Source organism: Caretta caretta, chromosome 2 (genome assembly GCF_965140235.1).
Source record: "Caretta caretta isolate rCarCar2 chromosome 2, rCarCar1.hap1, whole genome shotgun sequence".
NCBI classification, from domain to species: Eukaryota; Metazoa; Chordata; order Testudines; family Cheloniidae; genus Caretta; species Caretta caretta.
This window is the reverse complement of record NC_134207.1, coordinates 113,877,780-113,890,411: the sequence shown is the minus strand read 5'-3', so window position 1 is coordinate 113,890,411 and position 12,632 is coordinate 113,877,780. Positions and strand designations below refer to the sequence as shown.

The following is a 12,632-nucleotide window of genomic DNA, read 5'->3' as shown; positions in this document are numbered from 1 at the left end:
ATTGCTGGGTGGGTTAAGGGAACCACTGTTGTGGCCCCTTGTGGCATGTAGTAGTTTAGATAGTTTAGTGTCCTTTTTCTTTTGTAGAGAAGCAAAGTGTGTGTTGTAAATGGCTTGTCTAGTTTTTGTGAAGTCCAGCCACTAGGAAGTTTGTGTGTCTACGTAAAAGAATAAATGGACACAAATCAGATGTCAAGAATTATAACATTCAAAAACCAGTCGGAGAATACTTCAACCTCTTTGGTCACTCGATTACAGACCTAAAAGTGGCCATTCTTCAACAAAAAGCTTGAAAGACAGACTCCAACGAGAGACTGCTGAATTGGAATTAATTTGCAAACTTGATACAATTAACTTAAGCTTGAATAAAGACTGGGAATGGATGGGTCATTACACAAAGTAAAACTATTTCCCCATGTTTATTCCCCCCCCCCCTTTTTTCCTCAGACATTCTTGTCAACTGCTGGAAATGGCCCACTTTGGTTATCACTACAAAAAGCCCCCCCCCCTTCCTGCTGGTAATAGCTCACCTTACCTGATCACTCTCGTTACAGTGTGTATAGTAACACCCATTGTTTCATGTTCTCTGTGTATATAAATCTCCCCACTGTATTTTCCACTGAATGCATCCGATGAAGTGAGCTGTAGCTCACGAAACCTTATGCTCAAATAAATTTGTTAGTCTCTAAGATGCCACAAGTCCTCCTTTTCTTTTTGAGGATACAGGCTAACACGGCTGCTACTCTAAAACCTGTTCTATCTAGGTTATTCTTTCAGACATTTAAAACAAAAAAAAGTAAAAAGCATTAAATTATGGCTCCATGACATAATCTTCATTAGGCCACTGTTTACTGTTTTTAGGTAGCTACTTTGGCACTGATCCAGAATGTCAACTGTTTCTATGACACAGTACTAAATTGAAAGCACATTCTAGGATGGTGATGATGACACATAGTTAGTCTCTTCTCACCCCCTGACCTTCATCAACACATTTATCATGTCACTAATGACAATGTAAAATGATCATTTGATCTGAGTGAAGGAGTGCTGCTGCTGCTGTGGGATGTGAATTTGTTTCTTTATGACCCTGCTAAAGACAAAGAGCCACGTCAGCATAGCTCCACTGGGCTTGATCTACCCAAGATGAAGATCTGGCCCAAAGGATCCAGCCAGCAAGATGAGACTTTTCTAAAGATACTTATCCCTTTTAAATTTATTTTTGAATATTTTAAAACTACCAATATAGAGACTAAAATAAATAGTAGACATCACTCCAGATTCTCCCTTAACAACAACTGAATAATAAGTGGTTACAATGGGTCCACATAACAAGCCCAGGAAACAGTAATGAACAGAATGAAGACATGACAAGACAGTACGTACTGGATGATGGTTACTGAAGAGAGGCCATGGAAGTAAGGAGTTGCCGTAGTGCCTAGGATACTTTAAAGTAATTTCTTTTAGAGTGGCAGATGCTTTTGTATACCTCAGATGGCTTTGTTTTGCATTTCCTATTTGTGAAGATGAGTGCATATCAATTCATCAATTTGGGTTGAATTTCTTAACAATAAGCTCTGCATACTGCATCAAATGTTTCTTTGTATTTGCTGGCATAGTTTAGTTCTGATTCTACTGAAGCTCAAGTCAGCAAAGTGGGACCATGTTAGCTTACTGAATCTTATGACTGCATTTCAGGTGTGAACCCAGAGATAAAAGGACTGAAGAAGAACTGTTTATCATGGCTAATGGCACTTAACTGCATCTCTCATAAATTCAATTGTTTTCACTCATCTTCAAACTTTTTCCTGGTGTGAAAAGCTTGTTATTTCCACCATTTTTTAATAGCTCCGGTAGATTTGCTCAGGGCATTGTATTAACTGGGATTCAAGAGTTTGTTTGACACCCTAGTGAGAATAAGCTGTGCCACAAATGATGAGCTTGATACATAGCTGGCTAAAATAGACCTTCTTTGTGAAGTACAAAAACAAGCATTCTGCTACTCGAATGAAGTAATCACCAAAAGAAATAAAGATGTATCCCTCCATAGGTGGAGTAGTGTAAGAAAATATGATGGTGCTTTGGTAATGGAAAGGGGCATTTGCTTTCATGCATTGTGCCTGTGTCTTTTAAAAGCTTTTTAAAAGATCAACATGAGCAATCAAGTGGCATGGAGATGTATTGAGAATGAAATACCCCTAGCCTGGTTCCAGTCATAGATGACCCAGCAGCATCAGGGAGCTAGTATTTTGGAAAACAGGAGGATGGCAGGGAGCAGCAACATCCTCAGCTGGTGTAAATAGATCCAGTTCCATGGAAGGCAAGAGGGCTGAGCCACTTTATACCAAGTGAGGATCTGGCCCAAAAGTTCCAAAATTAAGTCATGAAGTTACTTAATCATTATGCAGGTCTTGCTACAAAATATGTTCCTTGATCTGTCCAAAACTCTGATTTCTACCTTCCCACCAACCCACCCCAGTAAAGTTGTCTTCCAGGGCAAAGTACACTCCAATTCATTTTCCAGTGGTTGAAGAAGTAGGTGCCCTTGATGATGGGTTTATTTCCCTATGCCACTTCTGACCAAGATTTTGCTAACTCACTTGGAGCTCTGTACAAGACAATCATTCATCTGCATTTGATGTCCAGTCTGAATAGCTGGGGTGTTCCATGGGCAATGAGTAATCCATCTTTTCCAAGTAAGGATGAATAGGCAGCTTATAAAATTCACTTGCCCCTTTCTCTCTCCTTCCACTATACATCTGATCATGCCATCTAAATCCCAATCAATAACATTTTGAAACTTTTTTTCCTCATTTTTTCTCTCCAAAAATGGGGAGACTGCAACATTAAAACCAGTGTCAGCCTGATTTTTAGTTGTGTATGTACAACTGTGTACCTACTTTATGTGCACACCGCTGCATAAAAGTACAGAGATCACTGCCCATCTGGGTGTGCACAATCGTTAGTACAATCACAGAATTGGTTCCATTGCGGTCATGCAATTACACACACACACACATTCATACACATAATAGTGGTTTTGAAAAATCAGGCTAGTTTTTTCCACAACAACAATGAAAAAGTCACATCTGGACTCAGTCCCGGAGTCATTCCAGGCTGATGTGGTTTAAAAGAGGTTATATTGGAGGTACCCGAAAAATCAGGATCATAACTAGAAATACAAGTTCAGTTGCAAGTAGCACTGAAACAGTATGAACCTTCTTGACAAGTATAATTATCCAGTGCATTACAGTGGCAAAGTCTTATTTCCATTCGTTCCTCCAGCAGACAAGGCAGGTTGTGTGTCTTGCCACAGGAAAGGGGGGTGGTTCATTATCACCACTTCATCTGTCAAGCATTCCAGCAGTGTTTGAACACTTCGGTTTCGTTAAGGTTGCCTGCAGGGATTACGTACAGTACATTCTGGAAAGCAGAGGTTCAGTGGCTTCTTGGTTTCAGAGGGAGATTTTCAAAGGTATACATGAGAGGTAGGGGTGCAACTTCCACTGACTTTCAGTGGGAGGTGGGCACCTAACTGCCCTTTGTGTTTTTGTAAATCTAGGGTGACCAGATGTCCCAATTTTATAGAGACAGTCCCATTTTTTGGGTCTTTTTCTTATATAGGCTCCTGTTACCCGCTACCTGTCCCGATTTTTCATATTTGCTGTCTGGTCACCCTATGTAAATCCCCCTGGCAGCCCGTAGAGGCCAAATCAGAACTTCTTTATCCGAACATGATTTGTGATTATTTATTGGAACTTGCATCAGAAACTTCCTGTAACCTCAGTGCTGGTGGACAGAATAGATTCTGAATCTGCAGTAGGTATAAAAATATCAAAGATGAAGCTGCCCAATTGCCTTTAAAAATTGAAACGATATTACTTTAAATAATTGTCAGAGAAAATGTGGTGATACTTTGTGATTGTGATCTATTGTTGTTAGCTATTCATATTTTATTTTCTTGATAATCCACTGCAACTTTTAAGCTGATGTTTCTTTTAAAATAGCTTCAAGGGAGAAGAACTGGAGGGAGAAGGTGGGTAGAAAGCTGGCTAGATTGTCGGGCTCAACGGGTAGTTATCAATGGTTCCATGTCTAGTTGGCAGCCGGTATCAAGTGGAGTGCCCCAAGGGTCGGTCCTGGGGCCGGTTTTGTTCAATATCTTCATAAATGATCTGGAGGATGGTGTGGATTGCACTCTCAGCAAATTTGCGGATGATACTAAACTGGGAGGAGTGGTAGATACGCTGGAGGGGAGGGATAGGATACAGAAAGACCTAGACAAATTGGAGGATTGGGCCAAAAGAAATCTGATGAGGTTCAATAAGGATAAGTGCAGGGTCCTGCACTTAGGACGGAAGAACCCAATGCACAGCTACAGACTAGGGACCGAATGGCTAGGCAGCAGTTCTGCGGAAAAGGACCTAGGGGTGACAGTGGACGAGAAGCTGGATATGAGTCAGCAGTGTGCCCTTGTTGCCAAGAAGGCCAATGGCATTTTGGGATGTATAAGTAGGGGCATAGCGAGCAGATTGAGGGACGTGATCGTTCCCCTCTATTCGACATTGGTGAGGCCTCATCTGGAGTACTGTGTCCAGTTTTGGGCCCCACACTTCAAGAAGGATGTGGATAAATTGGAGAGAGTCCAGCGAAGGGCAACAAAAATGATTAGGGGTCTGGAACACATGAGTTATGAGGAGAGGCTGAGGGAGCTGGGATTGTTTAGCCTGCAGAAGAGAAGAATGAGGGGGGATTTGATAGCTGCTTTCAACTACCTGAAAGGGGGTTCCAAAGAGGATGGCTCTAGACTGTTCTCAATGGTAGCAGATGACAGAACGAGGAGTAATGGTCTCAAGTTGCAGTGGGGGAGGTTTAGATTGGATATTAGGAAAAACTTTTTCACTAAGAGGGTGGTGAAACACTGGAATGCGTTACCTAGGGAGGTGGTAGAATTTTCTTCCTTAGAGGTTTTTAAGGTCAGGCTTGACAAAGCCCTGGCTGGGATGATTTAACTGGGATTTGGTCCTGCTTCGAGCAGGGGGTTGGACTAGATGACCTTCTGGGGTCTCTTCCAACCCTTATATTCTATGATTCTATGAACTATATGTTCAGTCACAGTGGTTTGATTTAAATCACCAATTTTAATAATGACATAAATCAGTAAGCAAGAAATCTTGATTTAAATAATTGATTTTAAACTTGGTTTGTATTTGTACTTTAGCTATTTTCCTATAGAAAGTTTAATTCTCATTGGTTGCTATAACCATTTAAAATGTGTCAGCTTGCAACTAAATACAGTCTTTAAACTAAATTTTGTACTTCTTTTTGCTAACCAGGATACACTATATCTATAGATGTTTATTTAAGCAATTACGTAGCTTAGCATATTTATTCAGATCCTTAATTGCTACAGTATTATGTTAGAAAATGGTGAATGACACATTTTCTGTTTACTAGATGAAGATAATTTAGTGGTGATAAAGTTTTTGGATGAAAATTGGAATGCATTAAAAATGCACAAAAGCAGCCTTTTAAAATTGTTGATTAGTTACTGTGGCAAATTGCCAGCACTACTATAATGGGTCTCATGCTTTCTCTTCTTGGGGGGGAGGGGTTCAAAGCACTGTTTATTGCCCCTGAACTGAGGTATTAACTGCCCCACTAGTGTCCTAGAGGAGGGGAGTGGAGAGGGAGGGACCCGGGCCCGCCCTCTACTCCGGGTCCCAGCCCAGGGGCCCTAGAGATAGCGGTAAACCACTAGAACTAGCGGTTTCTTCTCCTGGGCTACTTCCCTCTCCTGCCCTTCAGCTTGTAGGGCTTCCTGCCCTCCCTCTGCACAAACCAGGTGTCCGTTTGCCTAGGGTCTTGGTCGTCTTAGCCCACCGCCACACTTCTCCAAACTGCTCTCTGCTCCAACACCAATCCACTCTGCTTCAACTCCTCTTCTTGTCTGATTGAAGCAGGGGATTTTTATCATGTGACTGGCTTCAGGTGCTTTAATTAATTTATAGCAAAATTTCTTCCATCTACAGGGAATAAGGCTCCCTTCTAACACTCTCCTGCTGCCCTCTGGCCATGCTGTATCACATTACATAAAACTACCTTAAATTTCAGGATATGTGAGGGGGGAAAAGGATGTTAATCAAAACATGCTTTGCATTTAAAACTAACTGAATCATTAAACAAAGGAAGCATTAACTGTAGTTAGTGGATTGTTTCTGGTTGCTATGGTCATGAGATGCCTATCTTCATCTTTAGGTGCCTAAATACCTTTGAAGATCTGGTCCCATGTCCATCTAGTATTTAGAAATAGTAGATCTCATCTTCTCCCACATTATTTTTATTCCTAGATTGGAAAAGAAATACATGCTTTCTTGCTTTTTCAGCTCCCAATTGGTTTCTCAACATGGGATGAATTAGTCTTGGATTGCCATAAAGAAGTGCACATTTCTAATTACCAATGACTGAGTTAAAATCAAATAATATATTTTTTAAATCTTGCTATGAAGCATCTGGTGCTGGCAAGTGTTGGAGACAATATACTGGACAAGATGAACCTTCAATCTGATCCATTCTGGCAATTGCTATGTTCCTGTCATCAGTACAGATTTCTTTCTCCCCCATGTGTGCATGCGCACACACATGTATACACACACTTTTCATTTAAACATTAATAAAGTCAGAAATTCTTTCAACTAAAGCCTAAAGTTATTGGTCAATATTTTTAATAGTGCAATATTAACAACTCCATATTAATTTATCCACTTGTTCTTCATGTCTGCACTATTTTAAACCATTAGGATTTTGGTGCATATAAATGTCAGTGTTGATAAAATATGTAACATTTAATTATTTTGGCCCATAATTGTAACATAAAATATGAAATGTTTCTGGCATTAAGACTCAAACTTAGTAAAAATAAGATAATCTCTCAAGCTTCATCCACATACCAAACTCCACTCACTTGTGATGTCACAATAGACTTTTTTTCCGCAAACCTTTGTAATAGGTCATTCTTTTCTTTGCAAGTTATGATCATTGGTGAAATCAGGTTCTTTGCAAAGAAGATATAGATAGGGTCTGTTGGTTTATCCAGGATTCTTGATTATAGCAACCATAGTCTCCCAATGGCCTGTGATTCACAGGTTGTATGTAATAAGGCTATATCTGGTTTTATACATACCCAGAGATCCACCACTTGTGGTTCTGACCCATAAGCATCTTGATTGCTTATGGCACCTGTGGTTGCAGCCATGCAATTAATGATAGCATGATCATTGCCTCACCTAATGAAGGGAGGTTGCTAGCCGTTCTCAATAAAATAATCATTATTTATCTTACGTATTATTGTGTTAAACTAGTTAAAATTATGTCAAACAAACCAGATTTGGCCCAGTCATCCCCTCAGACTTAAATAGGAATTCCACACACATGCATTTCAGATGACAATTGGACCAATACAGCCAGATGTTTAGCTAGTGGAAATCAGCATTGACTTCAGTGTAGTTCCACTGATTTACACCGAGTGTCTACCCATTGTTTCTGTATTTGTACAACTACTGCACATATAATTTCTCAGCAAACAACTTAACTTCCTGAGCTCCAAGTAGTATGTCAATTGCTCAGAGCAGGCTACCACAAATATTAATTTTGCTGTTGTCAGACTGTAGAGAGTGTAAAATCAACAACATGGGTAAATGTCATGTTTGACAGTAATATTTAAATGATCTCCCCACTTCCTCTTTAATATAAAGCCTGATGGTAGCTGTGTTTAACTGTTCTAGGAATTGTGCCCAGAAGGACTCATTATGTGAGTAAAGGACTTTTAAATACAAAAGCACTAAACATCTATTTTCCTGAATAAAATTCTGGAAAGAGGAACATTGCAGAGGAGCAAACTCAACCTTGACTTCAAATAAAACTTTGTGATGAGTACACAGCTACACTGGAGCATTTCAGCATATTTTTATCTCTTCAGCCGATCTGCACCATATTGTATTTTACTAATGCTTTCTCCTTTCTGCTTGATTGTATTGCTATGCTGTGACCTTGAACCTTAGGTGGAGAGTTGATGAGTTTGTGGAGAGGTCCTGGATGTACGTCTCATCTGCTCTGGGATCACCCTATATAATGAGGGTATTTAGCTGTAGAGTGAATAGACAGGGGAAACAACAGAATGAGACATTGCTAACCTAGTGAATCAGGATTACAAACACATGTCAAATGTTCAGTGATTGTTTTCTTAAGAACTGTAACATACTGTATTCTATATCCTGGTGAAGAGGGTTTTCAAAGCTTTTAAAGATGGAGGCTGTAGCGGTACAATATACCAGATGAAATACCTGATTTTGTTTCATTCCTTTTTCTCATTGCAAGAGTGTGTAATCAGATCTGTGTTTATTGCACTGAAAAGGATTAGAAGAATCCAGCTATCTATTTCTAAAACAATGTGGAGAAACTTTGAGGTTAATTATTCCATTTATGTATATCAGAGAAGGCAGGTAGTATTATTGGGGACAGGGGTGGATACTAGAAACCCATGACCTCTTGCTTCTGAAATCTATACAGACTTTTGCATTGACTTGAGTGTCCTGGCCCTTTCCAGGGATACCATAACATGACATTGTTGCATATGTGATCTTTATAAGACTAAAGCAGCACAGAGTTTTTAAACTACATTTTAAGAAGATGTTGATGTCAAATCAAGGGTCAGACAGACCATTTGGATAGCATCATAATTAATTTGGATCATTAGGACTTTAATTCTTCAGTATTCTCCAAATCCTTTACGTGAAATGCAAATATTTCCCTTCTTTATATCCCCCTGATCTCAGACTTTTTACCATTTGTAATTTATGGGATACCTGAATCTCACCTCAGCAGTAGAGGCAGGAAGCTGGTAGAGACTAACTCTTCACTGCAGAGTTAACTCAAACTCTTACTCAGGTGTTGTCCCTAACCCACATTCTGCCAACACATACAAACTGTCTCACCCAAGTTCATTGGAGCTAGGTAGAAGATGTACTAGCACTTGGGTGCCACTTTAACTCAGGCTGGTAATCTATCCCCTTTCTAATAAGAATGTAAGGTAAGAGAACTGCAAACGTTGCACAATGGGTCAAATTCATTTCTGGCATAACTCTAGTTCGTGGAGATCTACCAGAAATGAATTCTCATTGCCTCCATGTAAAAGTACTGATTGTTGGACAGTGGCTGACAAAGCCTGCCATCCTGGCTTTTTCTTACCGACTTCAAGTAAAGCTACTGTGGCAAGTACTAATGAGGGAGCCTCCTGTCTAATCCTATTGTCCATATAAATACTTGGTTAGCTATATAATGGAAGGAAAATTAAAAACAAAAAGAAATGAGAGGGAAGGAGCAAATTAGCTGGCTGAATGATCATTATCATTATTAGTCAAAATTACAGCTCTTCGGGATCCAATCTCCTATTTTCAAGGAGTACCAAACAAATGATGATGATACATTAGATTAGATGTCATGGGGGTCAGGGGGAAGGGTGGGTCATTAAAGGTAGGTTGAAAAACAATTTGATATATTACACTAATAAATAAAGGACATTAATTAATTAGGCTGGATTCTGTAATGGGTCTCAGTGTGGGTGCAGGGCTGTGTCCATACAGAGCTCCTGGCAGGATCACGGTCTTAGTAACTAACAATAGTAAAATGTGTATTTAAATGAGAATTAACTGTCACAGGCCCGTTCAGTTGGAATTTTTCGTTTTCTGTACAGCAATCTCTCCTATTAACTATAAGATTTAATAAGGCACAATATTACCCTATTCATTCTTATATATGTAACCCACACAGCTCCTGGTGTGGTGTTCAGTGCCCATCTAAGTGGCACTGAGACCACTTAGAGAGAAAGATTAATGAGTCTGCTTTAACAGCCATGTGGCTTTTAACTCATGCAGTCGGGGCTCATGCACTAAGCTCCACAGATCCCAGGTTTGATTCCGCCCACCCATGACCAGGGTCTGTCGGTGTTGCATATAATTATAATGTTGTTGTGTAATATGTTAAATTCTACTATACAACAAGGATAGAATTTTAGCAAATGATAGCCCAGAAAAATGAAATCTTGTTTCCTTCATGTTAACACTGTAAACTGAAAACATTGTTCATCTCGGAGCTGCCTCTGGTTTGTCTATGACTTTCTACTAGTGGTATGCTTCATAATGAACACAATAGTCCTGGTACAGTCTCAAAGGAGTCATACACAAAGGAACTATCACCCCTCCACTCTGTGCAGGAGGTGCCTTTACAGGCCAAAATCACATTGGCCTTTTTTGCTCCGCACTGTCAACCCTGGTCTCCTTTTGGATTACTGCTTTCCAGATTTCTCCCAATGTGCGTTGGGTTATTTTTACCCAGGTGTATTACATTAAATTGCATTTTTCCATCATGAATTACATTGAGTCATTTCCTACCCATATTTCTAACTGCTGTGTAACTTTGCAGAATTTCTCTGTCCTCACTGATATTTGCAACAACTTCCAGTTTAATGCCATCCGCAAATTGAATTAATGTGCTGTTTGCTCCACCTTCCAGACCATTAACAAAGATGATAAAAATATTTCCTGTGATTTCAGAGAGATCATATGAAGCAGAGATGGGAAACGACCTTCTAAGTTATCTGCTCCATTCCCCTTTCAATGAAGGTGCGTTCCATTCATTATATCGTTTGTATTGCCTGCAGCATGATACAACTAATTTACGTCAAAAATCTTGTACTGTGTGGTTTGTCCAGCCAATCAGCTTTCATTTGTGGTAGGCTTTAACTCACTGTAGGACTCAGGAAAGAGACACACGGTTCTATTACATTGATAAACTGTGTGGGATTCAATGCTGTGAAAAAGTCTTCCTCATTCTTAAAAGGAAACAGAAATTTACTTACACATTGTAAAATAGAAAAAAATAGACTTCAAAGTGTCTTTGTCTCTGGACACAAATGCCCAGATACCATGATGGATAGGGAATTTGATATAGGGTTATGTATGTATGTTTGTTTTTCAGTTTCAAATAAGGGCTTATTCATTCTTCTAGGCATTTTACGATCTTGAAACAATATCAAAATAATTTAACAATATCTACAATATAATCGAGTTGAATGCACACATTATGCAGGCTTGCCCACCTCCTCGAAAGCCTAACAAGCCTTGTCCAACATGTATTCTTCAAACTGCCCCCCTTCCTCATACTTACTGGGGGAGGGGTGAATTTTTGCATGGGCCTGGAAGCTTAGCAGAGTTGGGCTCCAGTGTGCCAAGAACTAGAGCAAATTACAGAGATGAAGAACCCATACAGGAAAAAGTCCTGCTAGCGGCCACCCATCACTTAAATCAAGATGATTGTATCTTGAGCCTGTGAGGGGGGTGGATATATCCCACATCAGATAGGAAAGGGTTAAAGAGCAGCCTTGAGGTCAGTTAACCCCACTCTACTATACCTGTTCTGAGTGTTAGATTTAAGATGAGAAAAGCCCAGAAGTTGAGGGCTGTTGGAAAAGGAGAGCAGATAAGCTGTTCCTCTGTGGGGCAAGGAGCTTGGCTCAGACCAGGGGTGCTGGAACAATTTGTATAGTGGGGGTGATGAGAGCCATTGAACCAAACTGTAAACCCTGTATATAATGGAAACCACTTCAATCCAGGGGTTGCGGCAGCACTCCTAGTTCCAGCACCTATGTATGGCCCAGACCAGGGATTATAGGAGGACTATGGCTTGCTAGAGCCTTTGCAAAGAGGGTAGGCCTGGCCTGGCCTGGATGGCTGATTAGAGAAAAGCCAAGGATCCAGTCTCTAAGTGGGAAGTCAAGCTGTTGTAGCTAGGAGCCTGCCTGTGAGGGCTGAAGGCTGGGCTCGCTGGACTGTTTTGTATGTTTTGTTTTCTATGTTTGTTTGGCTTTGAACTAAGTGTCTCTGTTACCCCAAAAGAGGTTGAGTGCTTTAAAGTAGCTTGGCTGGAGTAGGCCAAAGAGTATTGTGTGAAAACTGATGCCAGTCCCAGCAAATATTGCACCCGTCACGAGGGGACACTGAGGGACAAAGAGAAACTATCCCAGAGTCCCTCGCCTAGCCCAGCTGTATCATTGCCACACAAGGAAAGAAGCAGTCTCTCAGGCTGCCTGGTTCTAAACCACATATAGTGGTTAAAATGGTTAAAACTGACGCTTTGGATTCTACCTGGAAACTAACAACCAGCTAATACAGTCTATGAAGTACTGGTGGTCTGTGATCTTGATGTGATGCTCCACTGAATAAGTTATTAGCTGGATTCTTCACTAGCTTCACTTTCTGAACCATCTCTGGGTGTAGCTCCATATCAATCACGTTGTAATAGTCTAGTCTCGGTGTTACAAAGGCTGCCTTTCACCACTAGGCTGTCTGTTCTAATTCATCTCAGGTTGGTAGCCATTATTGTTTGATGGTTGGTCAATGGGCCTGTTCTGAGATATATTAAAGGTCTCATTCCAGAGGACCAGCATCTTCCCCATAACCAACATTTTAATTGTCACTCTTGTTGGCAGTTTCAATAGCAAGGCCAGAGACCAAATGGATGTGGAGACTGAACTTTTCTCTCCCTTTAAAACTTTGCTTGCTTGCTTGCTGATTGACTGA

General features: G+C 40.3%; 1 protein-coding gene across 6 annotated transcripts in view; it reads left to right on the top strand.

The window, feature by feature from the left end:
• The window catches only part of PHACTR1 (phosphatase and actin regulator 1), a 447,348-nt gene that overhangs the window by 116,271 nt on the left and 318,445 nt on the right, over window positions 1–12,632 (top strand). For 4 of the 6 annotated variants that reach the window (XM_048839855.2, XM_048839850.2, XM_048839856.2 and 1 more), the window contains exon 4: window positions 10,608–10,676. The exons of the other annotated variants lie outside the window; for them this stretch is intronic. In XM_048839855.2, the coding sequence (XP_048695812.1) occupies window positions 10,608–10,676 (69 nt within the window). The remainder of the gene's footprint in view (window positions 1–10,607; window positions 10,677–12,632) is intronic. 6 annotated transcript variants of the gene reach the window in all.